We start from the raw sequence: 21,019 nt of genomic DNA, 5'->3' as shown, positions 1-21,019 counted from the left end.
TGAATCAGGTTCCAAATAAAACCCATATTTTACATTTAGGTGCTATGTCTCTGAGGTCTCTTCTAATCTAGGAAAGTCCTCTTCCCCACCTTGCTTTGCCTGTTCCCCTCTTCCCAGGACATTTATTTCTTGAAGAAACAAAGTTAATGGTCCTATAGCATCTTTACATTCTGGACTTGGCTAATTGTTTCCTCATGGTGGTGTTTAACTTTTCTTCTACCTTTCCTATTTCCTTTAAATTGAAGTTAGATCTAGAGGCTTCATTAGATTCAGTTCAATCTTTTCTTTAGCTTCCTATTGTATTAGAAGGTATATAATTTCTGGTTGACCCACTTGTAGTGATCCTAAAATTGTTCAGAAGATGTATCAGTCTTAAATTAATGGTTTCAGCATCCATGCATAACCCTTGCTTAGAATCGTTTCTTTAGGGGCTACTAAATGGTGATGTTATTCCTCCTGCATTTTTTAGCTAGAATTCTGTTATAAGAAATTTTCCACATCAACTGTTTACCCCACAATAAAATTCATATAGGAAAGGCAGGATAAATGCCTTCGTTCCTTACCTTTATTTATCAATATTCAGAATGAGGCAGTTATCCTCATAATCTTCAATGGTGACCAGTCAGGGTTTTGTTTTTTTGTTTTTATGAGTGAAAATATACATATAAGTGTGTCTATGTGTGTGTATAGTATTTCAATCCATTGCTATCATTCCTTTTGGTGTTCAAATTGCCCCATCATAATCAATGAAAGCCTCTTCAGGTTGTATTTTCTAACCTTTTGACAGGATCTCAGTGGCCTTTCATAACTTCCTGACCAACCATCTCTATGTGCCACAACATTATTTCTTGTCTTTCTCACAATTATTAGTAAATATCAAACTACACCAAGCAGGGTGATGAAGAGAGACAGGGAGGAAGGGAAGAAGGGAGGGAGGGAGGAAGAGAGGGAGGAGATATCTCTTTGGTTGACAAATCTGTTATTGATAGTTTTAAATATAAATACATTTCTAAAGAGAACAAAATGGTGTTAAATGCATGAGTTGTGCCCTAACTGGTTTGGCTCAGTGGACAGAGCATTAGCCTGTGGACTCAAGGGTCCCAGGTTCGATTCTGGTCAAGGGCATGTACCTTGGTTGAGGGCACATACCCAATAGGGAGTGTGCAGGAGGCAACTGATCAATATTTCTCTCTCATCGATGTTTCTAACTCTCTACCCTCTCCCTTCCTCTCCTCTCTGCAAAAAAATAATAAAACATATTTCAAAAAATGCATGAGTTGTCACTCTGCATTAATAGTTTTTTGAGTACCTATCATTATAAGCTTATCAACTACTATCATTATCAAAGAGGTAAATAATTGACTCTTTTTTAAAATAAGGCACATTTTTACTATGAAATGTATAGTTAAATACATTTTCTCCACAACATACTACTTGTTGGATACTTATTTCAAAAATACGTTTTGTAAGCAATGATAAAAAAAACTTTAAATGGATCAAATATCTTTTAAGTTTTCAGCAAATTGATAAGCCTTGCCATTTGACAGTGAAGACACATTTTAACTATTTTTAAGAATGGTAATAAGCACACTGATAAGTAGATATTGAAATAAACATTGTCTATGTCATCTTTACTAGTAAAGCGAGTTTGAACTCGCTTTCCATAGCACAGTGCTGTAAGTCATGAAGTAGAGAAACAAAGATAAAACTCCTAATTACCCTCTTTTTTCTCCTCGCTGAACCTTTTAAAATTTTCCTATTCTTCCACTCCTATTATATATTCAGCAGCAGTCTAAGCTAACAGCATTTTATGGGGCCCAAAAGACACAACGGCCTCTGCAGCAGCCAGTTAACATAGAGAAGAACTTGATTTCTGCTTTGATGCTAAATTTAGAAGCCATGCAAAGGATTAATGTCCATGATTTTCTTTCATTTCACCAAGACCTTTATTCCTCAAGATCTAAAATATATCTAGATCTTGGATTTCTCCTTTCCTTCAGTACCTACTTATCTGACTATCTGAAAATTCATTGTTGGACATTTTTCAGACAGTCACTGAGTGGTAAAATGAGTAACTGGAAGATTGCTAACTTGTTTCATGCCTTTACAACCCTACTGTAATAAGAGCAAATAATAATAATAGCTCATATTTATTTAGTGCTGGCTCTGTTCTAAGCACTCACAACAAACCTAAGACACCCACTATTGTCCTCGTTTGCAAATGAAGAAACTAGGTTTAGGGAAAGTAACTTGCCCAAGGTCACACAGCAGGAAAGTTATAGAGCCAGGATTCAAAACCATACTGTTCATCATTCTAAACTCTCTCCCAGGGGGGAAAATGACCCATTGTGTGCTATTCTACTGTATAACAAAGTTTCTCTGAACACATTGGTGGGAAAAAATAGGCATCAGCTGTGATCATTCACTTACTAATTTATTCAACAAATTTTTATTAGCTCCTCAAAACTCTCCTTTGATTTTAAATCCTTTTAAGTGTCTCTGCATATTTGGTATAAGAGACAAACTTCAAATAAATGCTGTGCTTCTCTTTAATGGAAAAATGCCAAATATTTGGTATTCTAATACTGAGTTTTAAGTTGATCATCAGAAATTCTTTCTCTTAATAACCTCATGGAGGATGACCTTCATGAGATTTCTACAGTTCTCTATTCAGCACCCTGCTTGGTGTAATTTAAGTTTTATAAACAACTAGAGGCCCGGTGCACAAATTCGTGAACCAGTGGGGTCCCTCGGCCTGGCCTGCAGGGATCGGGCCGAAACCAGCTCTCCGACATCCCGAGGGGTCCAGGATTGTGAGAGGGTACAGGCCAGGCTGAGGCACCTCACCAGCGCACAATCGGGGCCAGGGAGGGATGCAGGAGGTTGGCCAGCCGTGGAGAGGCCACGGGAGGGCTCCAGGGCATGTCCGTCCCATCTCACTCAATCCCGATAGGCCAGACTCCAGCAGCAAGCTAACCTACCAGTCACAGCGTCTGCCCCCTGGTGGTCAGTGCATATCATAGTGAGTGGTCGACCAGTCGACTGACTGCCCCCTGGTGGTCAGTGCACGTCATAGTGAGCAATTGAGCATCCTCAGCATATCATTAGCATATTACACTTTGATTAGTTGAATGGACTACTGCACAACTGGACACTTAGCATATTAGACTTTTATTATATAGGAGGATTGTGAGAAAGACAAAAAGTAATGTTGTGGCACATAGAGATGGTTAGCTCACACAACCCCAACTTTGTCCTTCAGGAAAAACTCTGTCCCTTCCTCATCTGAAGGGTGAATCTCATTTAGGTGAAAGCAGGAGTGGTATAGAGATAGAACTGGGCATGTGATGCTCTTCTAGCCACTGAGAAATAAGAAGTACTGCTGTAGGGCTTTAGGAAAGTCCCAAGATAAGGACATCCACTTTTTTTGCTCTTTGACCTCACAGGGTGATGAGATAATAGTTGGAACTATAAAAAGAAGAAGTAGTAAAGAAACCCGCTAAGGATTGGAAGATGGCAACCGGCAGGAAGGTAGGGAGGGAGAGAGTGTGAGAGAACAAGCGAACCATAGAGGAGAGTGTAGACGAGTGTGGTGTGCGTGTGTATGAGCTAGGGACAGTTAGATTCTGCAGGTCCTCCAAGGGGCTGCCAAACTAGGCAGTCTTAGACGGCGGAGCCCCGTGCATGAAACGGACACTTCTGGGTGGCCAGTGCAGGCACAGAGACCACACCATCTAGAGAAGCAGAGCTGCTTGAGACTAGGATCCTGGCCACAGCACCACCCAGTCACATCTCAGATGCAAACCAGGACCCTGCAGCCACTGGGGACAGAGAACTGCGACCACAGCTTCAGACCAACAGACAACAAGAATCCAGACTTCCCAGCCGCAGATTTCTGTGAGTCAAAGAGCCTATCCCACTCCCCGCAGGATCACGGATAGCACCATAGTAACTGATAGGCCTGCCCCTCACTCGGGCCGCAGCACCCCTACGGGAATTTGAGCTTGGGAGCACGCACACGGACTGCAGTGCTGCTACGGGAATTTGAGCCTGCACACGCACAGAGACTGAAATTTGCTCCCCGCAACGCAATTCGGTGACCAAACCTGAAGCTCAACAGGGCGGCAGTGCCACCTGATTTCAATTCTGGGGGAGCGCATACGGAAGTCTGTTTTCTACAGCGCACACGGAAGTCTGTTTTCCGCAGCGCAGGCATGCCACAGTGCTACTGTGCAACCCAGTCCCCCATGGTGACCGGGACCCAGATTCTCCCGGAAAGAGGCAGCACTGAGCACCACTGACTTGACTCTGTTTCTTACCATGTGCGCCTGGGATCCCTAACTCACAGCGCATTCACACTAAGAGCCAGTGACCCCAATTCTTGGTGCATGCGCACACGGGGACCCTGATTCTCAGCGAGAAGCCGCACAAGGAAACAGAGACTCTGATACTCAATTCTTGGTGCAGACAAAGGGAAACTCTGACTCCTGGCACGCGCCAAGGGACTCATTTTCAGCACACGCCAACAGCGCAGTGCAGGCAGGGTCCAAGAATCTAGGTGCGCACACAAGACCACACTGAACACTGGTAACATTGACCCTGGACGACCCTGGTTCCCACCAACCCACGGCAGCCACACGTCCTAGTGTCGGAGCACTTCAGTGACACTCAGGTGGTGCGAAGCTCCCACAGCACACGGCCCAGGTCCACGCAACTCGAAGTTTGAACCTTCTGGTGATAGTCAAAATGGGAGATGACACAATCCCCAGAGGAAAGAAAATGAGGAGTTGCCAAGAAAGGAAATTACTGAAATTGAAGCATGCAACATGACCGAAAAAGAATTAAGAGTAATGGTCATGGAATTCATACATTGGATGGATGAGAAAATCAACAACCTATGCAAGAATCAGGAAGAAATGAAAAGTGATATAGCTACAATCAAAAACACCATGGAAAGTTTCAACAGTAGACTAGAAGAAGCAGAGGACCGAATTAGTGAGTTAGAAGATCAGGTACAAAAACAAGCCCAATCTGAACAGCAAATGGAAAAAAAAATTAAAAAGCAGGAGGAAAGCCTAAGGGAACTTTGGGACAACATGAAATGAAGTAACATACGTATAATAGGGCTGCGAGAAGGACAAGAAGAGCAGCAAGGATTAGAAAATCTATTTGAAGAAATAATGACAGAAAACTTCCCGGATATGGGGAAGAAAAAAGTTACACAAGTACAGAGAGTCCCAAGCAGGATTAATCCCAAAAGACCCACACCAAGACACGTCATAATTTCAACGACAAAGAGAGAATCTTAAAGGTGGCAAGAGAAAAACAGAAGGTTACATACAAAGGATCCCCCATCAGATTATCATATGATTTCTCAACAGAAACACATCAAGTTAGAAGGGAATGGAAGGAGGTATACAAAGTGTTGCAAAGCAAAGGACTGAATCCAAGAATACTCTACCACCAAGACTATCAATCAAAATTGAAGGGGAAATCAGGAGCTTCGCAGACAAAAAAAGGCTAAGGGAATTTATCACCACCAAACCAGCAATGCAAGAAATGCTAAAGGGAATACTGTAAAAAGAAGAAATAAAAAGGTAAGAAGGAACACAGACACAAAAATAGATATGACTACAAACAAGTACCTTTCAGTAATAACTTTAAATGTAAACAGACTAAAGGCTCCAATCAAAAGACATCGAGTGGCTGAATGGATAAAAAAAACACGACCCACATATATGCTGTCTTCAAGAGACCCACCTTAGAACAAGGGACTCACACAGATTGAAGGTGAAGGGATGGAAAAATATCTTTCAGGCAAATGGAAATGAAAAAAAAGCTGGGGTAGCAATACTTATATCTGACAAAATAGACATCAAAGTGAAGGCCATAACAAGAGATAAGGAAGGCCACTTCATAATACTAAAGGGATGGATACAACAACAGGATATAACCCTGATAAACATATATGCACCCAACGCAGGAGCATGAAATACATAACAAAACACCTGGAAGATATCAAGAGAGAGATCGACAACAATACAATCATAGTAGGGGACTTCAATACACCACTGACATCACTGGATAAATCCTCTAGATTAGTGGTCGGCAAACTCATTAGTCAACAGAGCCAAATATCAACAGAACAACGATTGAAATTTCTTTTGAGAGCCAAATTTTTTAAACCTAAACTTCTTCTAACACCACTTCTTCAAAATAGACTCGCCCAGGCCGTGGTATTTTGTGGAAGAGCCACACTCAAGAGGCCAAAGAGCTGCATGTGGCTCGCGAGCCGCAGTTTGCCAACCACAGGTCTAGACAAAAAATCAGCAAAGACACAGCAATCCTAAATGACTCACTAGATCGGATGGACTTAACTGACATCTTCAGAACATTGCATCCCAAAGCCACAAAATACACGTTCTTCTCAAGTGCACATGGGACATTTTCAAAAACAGACCACATATTGGGTCACAAGCAAAGACTCCCCAAATTCAAGAAGACTGAAATCATACCAAGCATCTTCTCAGACCACAATGCCATAAAATTAGAAATAAATTACAATAAAAACAATCCAAAAATCTCAAACACTTGGAAGCTGAATAGCATGCTATTAAATAATGACTGGGTTACCAATGACATCAAAGAAGAAATTAAAAGCATCCTGGAAACTAATGACAACAAAAACACAACAATCCAAAATCTATGGGACACAATGAAAGCAGTCCTGAGAGAAAAGTTCATAGCTCTACAGGCCTACCTAAAAAAGCAAGAATAAAATGGTAGTAAATCATCTAACTCTACAACTCAAAGAATTAGAAAGAGAGCAACAAGAAAAGCTCAGAGTGAGCAGAAGGAAGGAGATAAAGATCAGAGCAGAAATAAATGACATAGAGACCAAAAAAAACAATACAAAAGATCAATGAAACCAAGAGCTGGTTCTTTGAAAGGATAAACAAGATTGATGAACCTCTAGCCAGGCTCACCAAGAAGCAAAGAGAGAGGACTCAAATAAACAAAAACAGAAATGAGAGAGGCAAAATAACAACAGACCCTACAGAAATACAAAGGATCATTAAAAAATACTATGAACAACTCTACTCCAAAAAACTAGACAACCTGGAGGAAATGGACATATTCTTAGAAAAAACAACCTTCCAAAACTCAATCAGGAAGATTCTAAAAATCTCAATAGGCCGATAACTATGGATGAAATTGAAGCAGTCATCAAAAAGCTCCCAGCAAACAAAAGCCCGGGGCCAGACCGCTTAACAGGGGATTTATACCAAACATTAAAGGAAGAACTAAAACCTATCCTCCTCAGACTATTCCAAAACATTTAAGAGAAAGGAGCACTTCCAAACTCATTCTATGAAGCCAGCATCACCCGAATACCAAAACCAGATAAAGACAACACAATGAAAGAGAATTATAGGCCAATAGCCCTCATGAACATAGATGCCAAAATCCTCAACAAAATTCTAGCAAATTGGATCCAGCAATACATCAGAAAGATCATACAGCATGACCAAGTAGGATTTATCCCAGGGATGCAAGGATGGTACAATATCCGCAAATCAATAAACGTGACATAAACAAATTGAGAGATAAAAATCACATAATCATTTCAATTGACGCAGAAAAAGCATTTGACAAAATCCAATACCCCTTCTTGATAAAAACGCTCAGCAAGGTGAGAATAGAAGGATCATACCTCAACATAATAAAAGCCATATATGAAAAACCCACAGCCAACATCATACTCAATGGACAAAAACAAAAACCATTTCCCCTAAGAACAGGAACAAGACAGGGATGCCCACTCTTACCACTTCTGTTCAACATAGTACTGGAAGTACTAGCCATTGTGATCAGACAAGAAGAAGAAGTAAAAGGCATCCAAATTGGAAAAGAAGAAGTAAAACTGTCCTTATTCGCAGATGACGTGATATTGTACATAGAAAACCCTAAAGATTCCATCAAAAAATTTTTAGACTTAATAAATGAATTTGGCAATGTAGCAGGATACAAAATTAATGCCAAGAAATCTATGGCATTTCTTTACACCAATAGTGAACTTATAGAAAGAGAGACTAAAAAAAGCAATCCCATTTACCATCACACCAAAAAAATTAAGATACCTCGGAATAAACTTAACTTAGGAGATAAAAGACCTATACACGGAAAACTACAGGACACTGAAAAAAGAGATAAAGGAAGACATAAACAGATGGAAGAACATACCGTGTTCATGGATTGGTAGAATCAACATCATCACAATGTCCATACTACCCAAAGCAATCTACAGATTCAATGCAATCCCCATTAAAATATCAACAGCATATTTCACAGACCTACAACGAACTTTCCAAAAATTCATATGGAACAAAAAAAGACCCCAAATAGCTGCAGCAATCCTGAGAAAGAAGAACAAAGTAGGTGGGATCTCAATACCAGATATCACGCTGTATTACAAAGCCACTGTTCTTAAAACAGCCTGGTACTGGCACAAGAACAGACATATAGATCAATGGAATAGAATAGAGAACCCAGAAATCGACCCAAACCACTATGCCCAATTAATATTTGACAAAGGAGGCATGAACATAAAATGGAGTCAAGACAGTCTCTTCAACAAATGGTGTTGGGAAAACTGGACAGATACATGCAAAAAAATGAAACTAGACCACCAACTTACACCATACACAAAAGTAAGCTCAAAATGGATCAAGGACTTAAACATAAGATGGGAAACCATAAAAATACTAGAGGAATCCACAGGCAGCGAAATCTCAGACATATGCCGAAGAAACTTCTTCACCAATACTGCTCCTAGGGCAATGGAAACTAAAGAGAAAATAAACAAATGGGACTACATCAAAATAAAAAGCTTTTGCACAGCAAAGGAAACCATTAACAAAACAACAAGAAACCCCACTGTATGGGAGAACATATTTGCCAATGTCATCACTGATAAGTGTTTAATCTCCAACATTTACGGGGAACTCATACAACTTAACAAAAGGAAGATAAACAATCCAATCAAAAAATGGGCAAAGGACCTAAATAGACACTTTTCAAAGGAGGACAGAAGGAAGGCCAAGAGACATATGAAAACATGCTCAAAGTCACTAATTATCAGAGAGATGCAAATCAAAACAATAATGCGGTATCATCTCACACCTGTCAGAATGGCTATCATCAACAAATCCACAACGACAAGTGTTGGCCACGATGCGGAGAAAAAGGAACTCTTTTGCACTGCAGGTCGGAGTGCAGACTGGTGCAGCCACTGTGGAGAACAGTATGGAGTTTCCTCAAAAAACTAAAAATGGAACTCTCATTTGACCCAGTGATCCCACTTCTAAGAATATATCCCAAGAAACTAGAAACACGAATCAGAAAGGATATATGCACCCCTATGTTCATAGCAGCACAATTTACCATAGCTAAGATTTGGCAACAGCCTAAATGCCCATCAGCAGATGAGTAGATTAAAAAACTGTGGTACATCTACACAATGGAATACTACGCTGTATTGAACCCCTTTCATGTCCTGCGTGGTTCAGGGTTCAGGTTCAGGGTTCAGGTTCAGGGTTCGGGCTCTGGAGGAGGCCGCACACTAATGAAAGTGACTAGAAAATATTAATTTGGAAATATTGGGGGCCAGGCGGGAGCCCAACTCAAGGGAAAGGACTTTGCTTTGCTCTGGCCTAGCAATCCCTTTTATTAAGACTACTAGAGGCCCGGTGCACGAAATTCGTGCATGGGGGGGGAGGGAGTGTCCCTCAGCCCAGCCTGCACCCTCTCCAATCTGGGACCCCTCGAGGGATGTCCGACTGCCCAGTGGGATCAGGCCTAAACGGGCAGTCGGACATCCCTCTCACAATCCAGGACTGCTGGCTCCCAAGTGCTCTCCTGCTTGCCTTCCTGATTGCCCCTAACTGCTTCTGCCTGCCAGCCTGATCATCCCCTAACCACTCCCCTGCCAGCCTGATTGATGCCTAACTGCTCCCCTGCCAGCCTGTTTGCCCCTAACTGCCCTCCCCTGCAGGCCTGGTCACCCCTAACTGCCCTCCCCTGCACACCTGGTACCCCCCAACTGCTCTCCCCTGCAGGCCTGGGTCCCCCCCAACTGCCCTTCCCTGCAGACCCAGTCACCCCCAACTTCCCTCCTCTGCCAGCCGGGTCACCCCTAACTGCCCTCCCCTGCAGGCTTGATCGCCCCCAAGTGCCCTTCCTTGGAGGCCTGGTTCCTCCCAAATGCCCTCCCCTGCTGGCCTGATAGCCCCCAACTGCCCTCCCTTGCAGGCCTGGGTCCTCCCAACTGCCCTCCCCTGCTGGCCATCTCGTGGTGGCCATCTTGTGTCCACATGGGGGCAGCCATCTTGTGTGTTGGAGTGATGGTCAATCTGCATATTACTCTTTTATTAGATAGGATAGAGGCCTGGTGCATGGGTGGGGACCAGCTGGTTTTCCCTGAAGGGTGACCTGGATCAGGGTGGAGGTTCCCTTGGGGCGTGGGGTGGCCTGGGTGAGGGGCCTATGGTGGTTTGCAGGCTGGCCACACCCCCTGGCGACCCAGGCAGAGGCCCTGGTATCTGGGATTTATTTATCTTCTACAATTGAAACTTTGTAGCCTGGAGTGGAGCCAAGCCTTCTGCTCGCTCCATGGCAGCAGCCATTTCTGTTGGGATTTATGTATCTTCTATAATTGAAAGTTTGTAGCCTTAAGCGGAAGCCAAAGCAGGCCATGGCTGCTGAAGCTTGGCTTCCTCCAGCTGCCGCCATTTCTGTTGGGATTTATTTATCTTCTATAATTGAAACTTTGTAGCATTGAGTGGAGGCCTGGGCCAGCAAGGGCAGGTGGAAAGCTTGGCTTCCTCCATTGCCAGGGAAACCCAAGCCTCCCTCCTGCTCTCTGTGGCTGCAGCCATCTTGGTTGGGTTTATTTGCATATTCCCTCCTGATTGGCTGGTGGGCGTGACTGGTGGGTGTAGCTTGTTGGTGTAGCAGAGGTAAGGTCAATTTGCATATTACTCTTTTATTAGATAGGATGGGATCCACCCATAGCTCTAGGCAGGCAATTTTAGTAATAGCCAATCAGCAAGGATTCACATAAGATTAAAAGGAAGAGGTTGCTTTAGCTATCATTGTCTCAACTAGACAGTGGGTGGTTGGCTCTGACCTTTCAGAGCTTCAAGGTTGACCAGCCTTCCGAGTTCCTTGTCCACACCTCTCTGCTAGTGAGGACAATGGGCGGTTTCCAACACTATGCTGCAGTAAAAAAGAAGGAGTTCTTATCATTTGCAACAGCATGGATGGAACTGGAGAGCATTATGCTAAGTGAAATAAGCCAGTCAGAGAAAGATAAATACCACATGATCTCACTCATTTGTGGAATATAATGAACAACATAAACTGATGAACAAAAACAGATCCAGAGACAAAGAAGCATCAATCAGACTGCCAAACCTCAGAGGGAAGATAGGGGAGGGTGGGGGAAAGGAGGAGAGATCAACCAAAGGACTTGTATGCATGAATATAAGCCTAACCAATGGACACGAACACCAGTGGGGTGAGGGCATGACTGGGGGGGGGGGCGGTTAATGGAGGGATGAGGACACATATGTAATACCTTAATCAATAAAGAAATTTAAAAAAAAAAAAGAAACCCGCTAAGGATAAAAGAGTGGAAAGACAGAAGGAACTTGAGTATTTGATGGCACTGTCAAGCTTTGAATTAACCAAGCTTAGACCCATTCCACCTCCATATGCTTGGTTATGTGGAATAATAAACTCTGATTATTGCATGAGTTTTTTTGTTCAGTTTTTTATTATACTAACAGCCAAGGCATCCTAACTGATACAAATGATTTTCAAAAACTGCATTTGAAAAGAAAATGAGGACAGACAATCTAAAATAATAGTCTGACAAAAAACAAACAACAAAGTATGTCCTCAGTTAAAAAAAAACTAAGTTACATAATTATAGGATGATGTATAACAGCAGTTCAAATAACAAAGATTGAGGTACTTTAGTAACAGATTCAAAATAGCCCAACACTATTACATGGCTGAAGAAAATATACAGCCAGGTTAGGTAATATTATTAGAATTAGAGGCTCAAGATTATGTTGGCAAATTCTTATAAAGCCCAGCACTGATCAACACATTTATGGAATAAATTAGGTATAGAATATTAAAAGCAACACTAAATAACAGGAGAATATGCAAAGGAGTTTACCAGGAGGGTGACAAATGTAGAGACCATGTAATCTGAGGACAGGCTGAAGGAATTACAAGTGCACAGTCTGGAAAAGAGAAGACTAAAGGGGACATGATGACTATTTTCAAGGGTTCTCCTGGAAAAGGGAGATTGGACTTAATCTTATCACTTCACAGAAAGGCATTAGAAGCAACAGTTGGTTGCCATGGAGAACAGATCTGGGCCTAAGAGAGCAGTTTCTAACAATCTAAAAGTCAGGTTAGTTATGTGAGACAGTGAAATTCAATTTCACAGAAATGAAGCAAAGACTGAGAGACCATCATGAGGAACATTCTAGAATAGTATTTTCCAGAAGGTAGCATGCACAGGGTAGGGCAAAGCAGGTTTACAGTTGTGAGTACATGAAACACAGTTTATTCTTAAATTATTATTTATTAATTGCTGCATTATTTTCCATACAAACAACTATAAACCTACTTTTGCTCCATTCTGCAGTACACACACCACTGGCTGTATGAGATGATTTTAACTGGTACACAGACTTTATTTTATGCATTACATGTTTATTTTAACATATGTTATAATTTAATAAGTATATATACTAAATTAGCTATCAATCCCATGGTTTCATGAATATAACTATTTTAGGATGAGTGAAATAACATAAAGCTCATTTAAAGAAAAACATTAAGTGATATAGCCTACTTAACATAATTAGGTATTTTATGACCCATTAGTTACAGCCCTAGAATTTATATAAATAAACAATATACAGCACCAAAGATTTAATAAAAAGAAAATAAAACTTTTGAGAGAAAAAATATTTAAAAAAAATTTTTTTTAATTAATTCTCCTATATAATAAAAGCCTAATATGCAAATCGACTGAACAGCGGAACGACCAGCAGAATGACTGGTCCCTGTGACATGCACTTACCACCAGGGGGCAGATGCTCAAAGCAGGAGCTTCCTCTAGCCTGCAGGCCCCAGGCCAGCCAAGGCAAGTATCAGAAGGGCCACTCCCCACTCCGATCGCCTGGCCAATCACCCCGCAGAGGGAGGTGACTGGTGGTGGCAGCAGGCTAAGGCCGGCGAGCAGGTGGCGCCAGGCCATCCAAGGCAGGTGCCAGCAGGGGCCCCTCCGATCACCCCACTGGTTGCCCCACAGATTGGCCCTGATTGCCAGCCAGGCGTAGGGACCCTTCCTGTGCACGAATTTCATGCACCGGGCCTCTAGTAAGTAGTATAAGAATATGGCAAAAATCATGAAGGTACCACAAAAATGTCTGCATTTTGGACATCCTGCTCTGTGGAAATTCTTGCATTGAATATCCTGAAACTAAAGTTCTTCTTTACCAAAGTTGTCTTAATTTTCAGTGATAATATGATAATTTATAACTACCCTTATTCAAAGAGCCTTCATAATAAAATAGAAAAACTATAATTTTTCATTATTTTCAGTCACAATTTTAGAAACACTAATTTTTAACAGCTATAGCTACAAAATAATGTCTGGAATCCTCATAATGAATCTTTTATCACAACAGACTAATATTTTTGCATCTGATAAGCATTTACTAAATAAAGGTTTCTATGGGCCAGGCCCTGTGTAGACACAAATTTTAAAGTAAATTTGCAAGTTTTCATTTGAAGGATCTATTGCTACCTCGAGAAAAATTTTTAGACATTTAAAGTAAAACATCTTGGGCAGGGGGTGGGGCGGGGGGGAGAGGTAAGAGATCAACCGAAGGACTTGTATGCATGCATATAAGCATAACCAATGGACGCAAGACACTGGGAGGGGGGTGAGGGCATGTACCGTGCAGGTAGGGGAGGCTGGGGGAAGGTCAATTGGGGGGGAAAAAAGGAAACATATGTACTACTATTTGTAATACTTTAAACAATAAAAAAAAAAAAGTAAAGCATCAAAAGAGAATATCTTTCCCATCATGTTTATTAAAAACATAGATATATTTTAATATGACTTAAGAAGATCAAACTATTTTTTATGCTACACACTGACACATGAACCAGATTTAGATTTAAAATCTCTTCAGTAATTGATGTTCTTGCTCCAATATATTCTGAAAATTCTCAGGAATCCTACGGAAGACCTAAAGGTAATCTTTCGATGTCTTTGTGAAAAGTCCGCCTACCTCTATCTTGAGGCAGATTATGGCAGGCATATTCCTACAGCATGAAGACAGTGATGGGCCTCTCTGGAGGAACTGGTGCCACAGTATGCTTACTATTGGAGGTATTTTTACTTATTAATGAGAAGCCTGACTTCTTCTTCTTTCCTAGCTTTTTTGGCCAAGAGGTAGTTTAAGTCTGAATAATCAAATAATAAGTGACTTATAACATGTAGGACCAACACCAAAGCTTAAACTTCTTATCCCCTGAAGACATTTCCCCAAGTTTGCATCCCCAAACGTGTTTCACCCAAAGAAAAACCATAGGCCCAAGAAGACGCCCTTCCTACCTCCTGAGTGTGTTCCTTGTAGACCTGCAGTGGCCCTGTGGGTTTGGCAGTGTCCCAGAGCTGCAGCGAGCCATCCCCACTACAAGTGACCAGGACATGTTCATTGTTCTCACTCCAGGTCACATCAAACAAACCATCGTTCCAGTCAAAGCTATACCAGGAAAAATTACAACGAAACATCTAGTTATATAGGCAGTTGAACGTCAAATAAAAATAACGTTACAGTTTTTTTTTAAGTTTCTCACATTTTAACACATATTATCTCAACCTGATCTTCACAACAATGAGAAATAAGTAGAACTGGTACTTGTCATATGCAGAAACAAGTTCGAAGAGGTTAAAAGAATAGCCGAATTCATACAGCTAGAAAACTGTAAAGCTTTATTAAAATTAGGTCTGCCCGCTAGTAATACAGCACTATTTACATCAGGGCATGCTGCCATACTTGGGTGCTCACTGTTTTTTGTGGTTCAGAGGCAGGATTAGCAAGCACTTTAAGATACTAATTTAGAGCAATAATTTCAATGTCTCCCATAAATCTTTCACATGAGCTATGAGCAGGTAGTTATTTTCTGACAGCATTTCCTTTTCTTTCTCTACCTTGACTGCTCTGATGGAGGTGTTGAGTCCAACATACAGAAAAGACGTGCATGGAAAGACAGGAAAGATATCTATAAAATGGGTAATAGCTTCTGAATGAGTGAAGCTAAACAACATTAAGAAGAGAGCAAAGATACAAATGTCACACAGCAGTAGACTAACTAGTTCATTTTTTTTTTTTTTTTTTAGTTTTATAATTCCTAAATGGACACTAAAAGACAAAAGCTGTAGAAGAAAAATGACAGTCAAACTTAATGGCAAAAATAAGTTCTATACTACGGAAATGCTGACGTTTCTTTTATTCTGCAAATTTAAAAAAACTTTATGGATAAAGAATATTCAAAACCTAATTCTGTTAAGGCTTTAGTAGCAAAAGAGAATACATATAAGTTAATAATAATATAAGAGTAATATGGTAATTAACCGTCACTCCACAACGCCCACAGCCAATCAGGAGGGACAAAGATGGCGGCGGCCACAGAGCCAGCTGGGAGGGAGGCTTGGGTCGCCCCTGGCGACAGAGGAAGCCAAGATTCCCACCTGCCCTGGCCAGCTGCTGAAGGAGGGGCCTGTGGGCTGCGGCCACGGAGCTAGCCTGAGCACACAAGAGGCTTGGGTCACCCAGGCCGGCCGCTGAGGGAGGGGCCTGCAAACACCGCTCAGCCCCTTACCCAGGCTGGCCATGCCACCATCAGGGTGAGGGTCCCCACTGGGGGTGTGACCAGACTGCAAACAGCTATCAGCCCCTCACCCAGGCTGGCCAGGCACCCCAGCAGGGACTCCCACCCTGAAGGGGGTGTGGCCAGCCTGAAAATGGCCCTCAGACCCTCACCCCATGGGGGCGTGGCTGGCCTGAAAACTGCCCCAGCCTCTCACCCAGGCCGCCCCGCCCCCCAAGGGAACCCCCACCCTGATCCAGGACACCCTTCAGGGCAAACCAGCCAGCCCCCACCTGTGCACCAGGCCTCTATCTATAATAAAAGGGTAATATGCTAATTAGACTGGGAGACCTTCCAGGAGACATTCTGGACATTCTTCTGGACAAAGCCATGGTGACGGGGCCAAGGAAGAGGAGGTTAGGGGCCAAGAGGGTAGGGCAGTTATGGGTGATCAGGCCAGGATGGGACAACAGTTGTAGGTGATCAGTCCAGTGGGGGGGGGGGGGGGAGGCCGTTGGGGGTGATCAGGCCAGAAGGGGGGCAGTTTGGGGCGAGCAGGCCGGCGGGGAGGGCAGTTGGGGGCGAGCAGGCCATCAGTGGGGGTCAGTTAGGGGTGATCAGGCCGGTGGCGGGGGCAGTTGGGGTGAGCAGGCTGGCAGGGGGGAAGTTGGGGGCAAGCAGACCAACAGAGAGGGCAGGCCAGCAGGCAGAGTGGTTAGGAGCAATCATGCAGGCAGGCAGGTGAGAGGTTAGGAGCCAGCCCTCCCAGATTGCTAGAGGGATGTCCGACTGCCGGTTTAGGCCCGATCCCGATGTGGGATCGGGCCTAAACCGGCAGTCGGACATCCCCCAAGGGGTCCCAGATTGGAGAGGGTGCAGGCCGGGCTGAGGGAAAACCCCCCTCCATGCATGAATTTTGTGCACTGGGCCACTAGTAAGTTAATAATTAAAGAACCATCTTACCTTCTAAAAATCCTAAGCCCAGATTCATCTTGATCCAATATTAGCAGAGTTCCACATCCTAAGGGAAAAAAAAGGTGAGGTCATGCTGTTGAACCCACCACGGGACCATTTAGGTCAAGGAGGGATCAAGCACCGAGTACCTAACTTTACTACCATGAATTTCTGCCTAAAGTTATTGAGACCATGTTTACAAAATAATGGGTTTGTGTTCTCCATTTGTCTTTCTATATTGTGCTTCAATCACTAAGTATTAAATTTATCATCTCACTTATGCTTGGAATCCCGATAGCCCTAACAGAGGAGATATTTGAGTTCATATTCTGTGGCCAGGCAAGTACCAAGCACACAAACGTCCTAGATAGGTATTACCATCATCCCTATTTGCAGGTGATTAAACCTCTGGCTTACAGACCTGCACGCCTCTGCTCCTACTACATCACACTGCCTTGCCAATAGATCTCAAATGCATTAAACATGGGATTTTAAGACAAAATAGCTGGTGGAATTTACCACAAACTTGGTGGTAAAGGGCTGAACAGAATACATGTTATAACCGAAGATTAATTATTTTTGTTAAGGGACCAGCATATTTTAAAAGGTATATTTGTTTTAGGAACTGGGGAGGGGACTCTTTTATTTAAACCTGACTGATTTTTTAAAATATTAACTCCTTTAAAGTTTTTGTAAAGGTTTTAATTTAAAATATCACATACTCATGGGTCTTCAACTTAACTGATGGGCAATTATTGTAAATCTAAATGTGCAAGCTCTAAGAGCTAATGGTGAAAATATAAGAAAGCAAATATTTCCTCCGAGTTTTTGGAAATCACAGTATTTTTTTCATGTGTGGGACCAAACAAAAACTACTACAGGAAGCTGACATTATGTAGGGACTTGTTTCATAGATTTTCGATGTGTAAATAATAGCTAGGATATGAATTAAGAGAAAAAAAATTATGACTGAAACCCTGCATTTCAATCTAGTCCATGACAATTAACTTAAACCCCAAATAAGTGCTTGCAAATAAATGTATGTATTCCTGCTGAGACAACAAACAGTGAGGGCAGAACTTAATAAATTTCATAATGGCAATTGCGAGGCAACTTCAAACGCAGGCTCAGGGGCATCAATTTACCACTGACGGCCGAATGCTGACTGCGGGGAACGGGGACGAACGAACAGGCACTGGGGTGACCCTGCGGACGGTTTTCCAAGTGCTGTGGTGGGTCCGACCGGGTCAGAGGGGCCACAAGGCTAAACACACACTTCCTAGGGGCAGCGTGTGCATGGGGGAGAAAGGGTGTCAGATGGCTGCGGAATCGGTGCGCTCTTAAGGAACAAGGACGCGGGCCACTAGGCATCTTCCATATGCTATTTCCGCGCCGTAACCGGGGGGGGGGGGGGGGGGGGGGAGAAATTGACACCAACTCCACACACTGGACAAAGGAGGGTGCAGGGCCCATCGGTTCCTCTGCTCCCCCTGGCGTTCAGTTGTGGCGCCGTCTGCTGTCGGAAGTGCTTCCCGACGAGCAGGAGGAGCGGACTTGGCTGGAACCCGCCCCCGCCCCGGCGGCGGGGCCCGGCCTCACCCGCGATTCCGTAGTGCTGCGCGGCGGCGCAGGCCAGGCGGCCGGGCAGGTACGGGGAGAACTCGGCGGCGTAGCCGTGGCGGCCCGGCACCCGCAGCGTCCGCACCGATCCGCCGTGCGCCGCGCTCATCCCGCCCGCGCCTGGGGACCGCGCCTCCCGGCCGCTGGCGCCGAGGGGAATCCCAGGCGGACTAGCCCAGAATTTGGTGAGCCGGCGGACGAGGCGGAAGTAAAGACACCTGATGTCCTGAATGCTGGGTTTCTATTGGTCGTAAATGAAAGGGCATTGACGCCAACGGAATTCATTTTTGTTTTGGGCAAAACAAACTAATTCGCGCCACCTGTAACGAACTGGATAAAACAGGGCAGTGTCGGTTAGGTGACAACTTTAAATTTTGCATATCAGCCTCCATTGCGGGGCTATCTGGTTTTTATTAATGCATTGAGCTTTTGAAATTCTGGCATCAGGAAATGTCCCTCATTATTATAAAATGAGACAAGCGACAGTAAACTCTGAAACCATGCAGCTAGTCCAAAAAGCAATGGAGAACTGTGTTGCCCAAGGTACCTTGAAGTAATATTAAATCAGGTGGAGTGAAGCTAAGTAAAAAAGGCATTAACTTAAAAAGAAATCTCACTTCATGTATTGTATAGTAAGTGCTCAGATGCAGGGCTAATTCAGGAAAACTAAGGCTTATTCACTCATTCATTCAAACATTTACTAACCGTGTATTATGTGGAAGGCGACCATATATAACTTATCTGGCAAACAAGACACTTTGAGAATGAAAGAGGGTGCAGTTAATAATAAGCGAGGGGAACAGACACACACCTCGTTGTGTAGTCAGTTTAACTAAACACCAAGTGCAGGGCTAGGCACTTGGGATTCAAAAGCAATAACATATACTCCATGCCCTCAAGAGATAAGTCTAGTAAACATGTCATCAGTTAAATGTAACCAAAATAATATGGGTGCTAGGAGAAATATATATGGGGTAAAGAAATATATATGGGGTATTTTTTTTTTAAATTAAATTGTCAGTGCTGGAGGATAGGGGACAAGGGTCAGAAAGGAGGTAATGTTTATGGTGAGTAAATGATGGTGATGTTTCCTTTAAATAGACAAGGAGATAGAGGTCACTGCAGGAGCAGGAATAACATGAACAAACCAAGAAACCTAAAACAGTATGACTGTGACTGCCAGGACTCAGCCTAACCACATGGAAAGGGGATGGTGAAGAGTATTGGGAGGGATTAGAGTGTTGTACTGGGGCTGGATCATGAAGAACTGTGTGCCATACCAAGGGAACTGGATTTCTACTGTAATTTAAACAATATAGGACCATAGGAGTTTTCTAACATGAGAAATTTAATTACTGAGTTTTCATTTTAAAAGATCTGGGCAACACTAATCTGGAGGACAGTGATTAGAAATTGGAGATCGATTAAAAGGCTTTAGCAATAGTTCAAGCAAAAGATAAGATTTGAGACAAAGATAATGGGAATGTAAAGTAAGTGTCAGATGAGATTTTAGGGCAATAACTCATAAAAAAAGACATGTAACAGGGAGGAACCAAAATGACTTCCATATTTTTTACTTACATGCCTGGATGGATGTAGGGCCTCCTCACTGAAATCAGGACTATGGGAAGAGGAATAGGTTTGGGGGAAAAATAAGCCTCGGTTTTAACATATTGAATGTGAATTTCATATTGGACATACCAGTCAGGAGCTAAGGGAGTTCTTATTTGCATGTAAAATATATGTGAGCCATGAAAAGGATTGCCCTCACTCAGGAAGAGAGTGATATGAAAAGTGAAAAGGGCCAAAGACAGAAAATACCAGATGTAAGATGTGACAGAGGAAGAGGAGCTAGGGAAGGATTGGGAATCCTATTAATTAATTATACTGGTCAAGAATACAGCTGTAGTTGGGAGAATTTGCATATAACCCTATCATACATATTTAAATGGATAGATTGAGAGTGGGTACTCGTTGGGAAAACAACTCGGCAGAGTGCTTAAGAAAATAAGATAAAACATCTATTACATTGTCGGGCATATAGTAGGCATGCAAAAAATATGACAACCATTGCTATTATAGCAGGAAAGAATTTTCTAGCACAGACCCAAGTATTCAAGTAGAGGATTTCTTTATTTTCTTGAACAAACTTAAATCTCCATCCCCCTAGACCGTTAGAAAATTCAAGCTCATCAAATTTGGGGTTTCCTGGCTTCCCTAGGGTCACACCAGAATCTGACACTGGAATGCAAAGTTTACAACAGTAGGATCATCAGCACCTGAAACGGTGCCTGGCAAACAGTGAAGAAGAGTCTCTCTCACCTTCTGTCTGTTAGGGTCACCATAGACATCTCCCTGTGCAAGTCTGAATTATCGTGTGAATGCGCATTTCCATGCCATGCTTGAAGCCAAGCAGGGCCCAGGTCTCTTTACTGAGATGGGCTCCCACTAACCGGGAGCAGGGTGGAGATGGGGA

The 21,019-nt window shown here is 42.9% G+C and overlaps 1 protein-coding gene across 2 annotated transcripts in view; it reads right to left on the bottom strand.

The window, feature by feature from the left end:
- PEX7 (peroxisomal biogenesis factor 7) overlaps positions 1–18,757 on the bottom strand; it is an 85,727-nt gene extending 66,970 nt beyond the window's left edge. Inside the window, exons 1-3 of one of the 2 annotated variants that reach the window (XM_080666334.1) lie at positions 18,523–18,757; positions 16,933–16,990; positions 14,711–14,861 (exon numbers count right to left, since the gene is read on the bottom strand). In XM_080666334.1, the coding sequence (XP_080522460.1) occupies positions 14,711–14,861; positions 16,933–16,990; positions 18,523–18,652 (339 nt within the window). In that variant the 5' untranslated portion in view covers positions 18,653–18,757. The remainder of the gene's footprint in view (positions 1–14,710; positions 14,862–16,932; positions 16,991–18,522) is intronic. The other variant, XM_080666335.1, reaches the window with a different exon arrangement.
- Between the last annotated feature and the right edge of the window lie 2,262 nt (positions 18,758–21,019).

Source organism: Plecotus auritus (assembly GCF_963455305.1).
Source record: "Plecotus auritus genome assembly, chromosome: 4".
Classification (NCBI taxonomy): domain Eukaryota; kingdom Metazoa; phylum Chordata; class Mammalia; order Chiroptera; family Vespertilionidae; genus Plecotus; species Plecotus auritus.
This window is presented reverse-complemented; position numbering and strand designations above follow the sequence as displayed.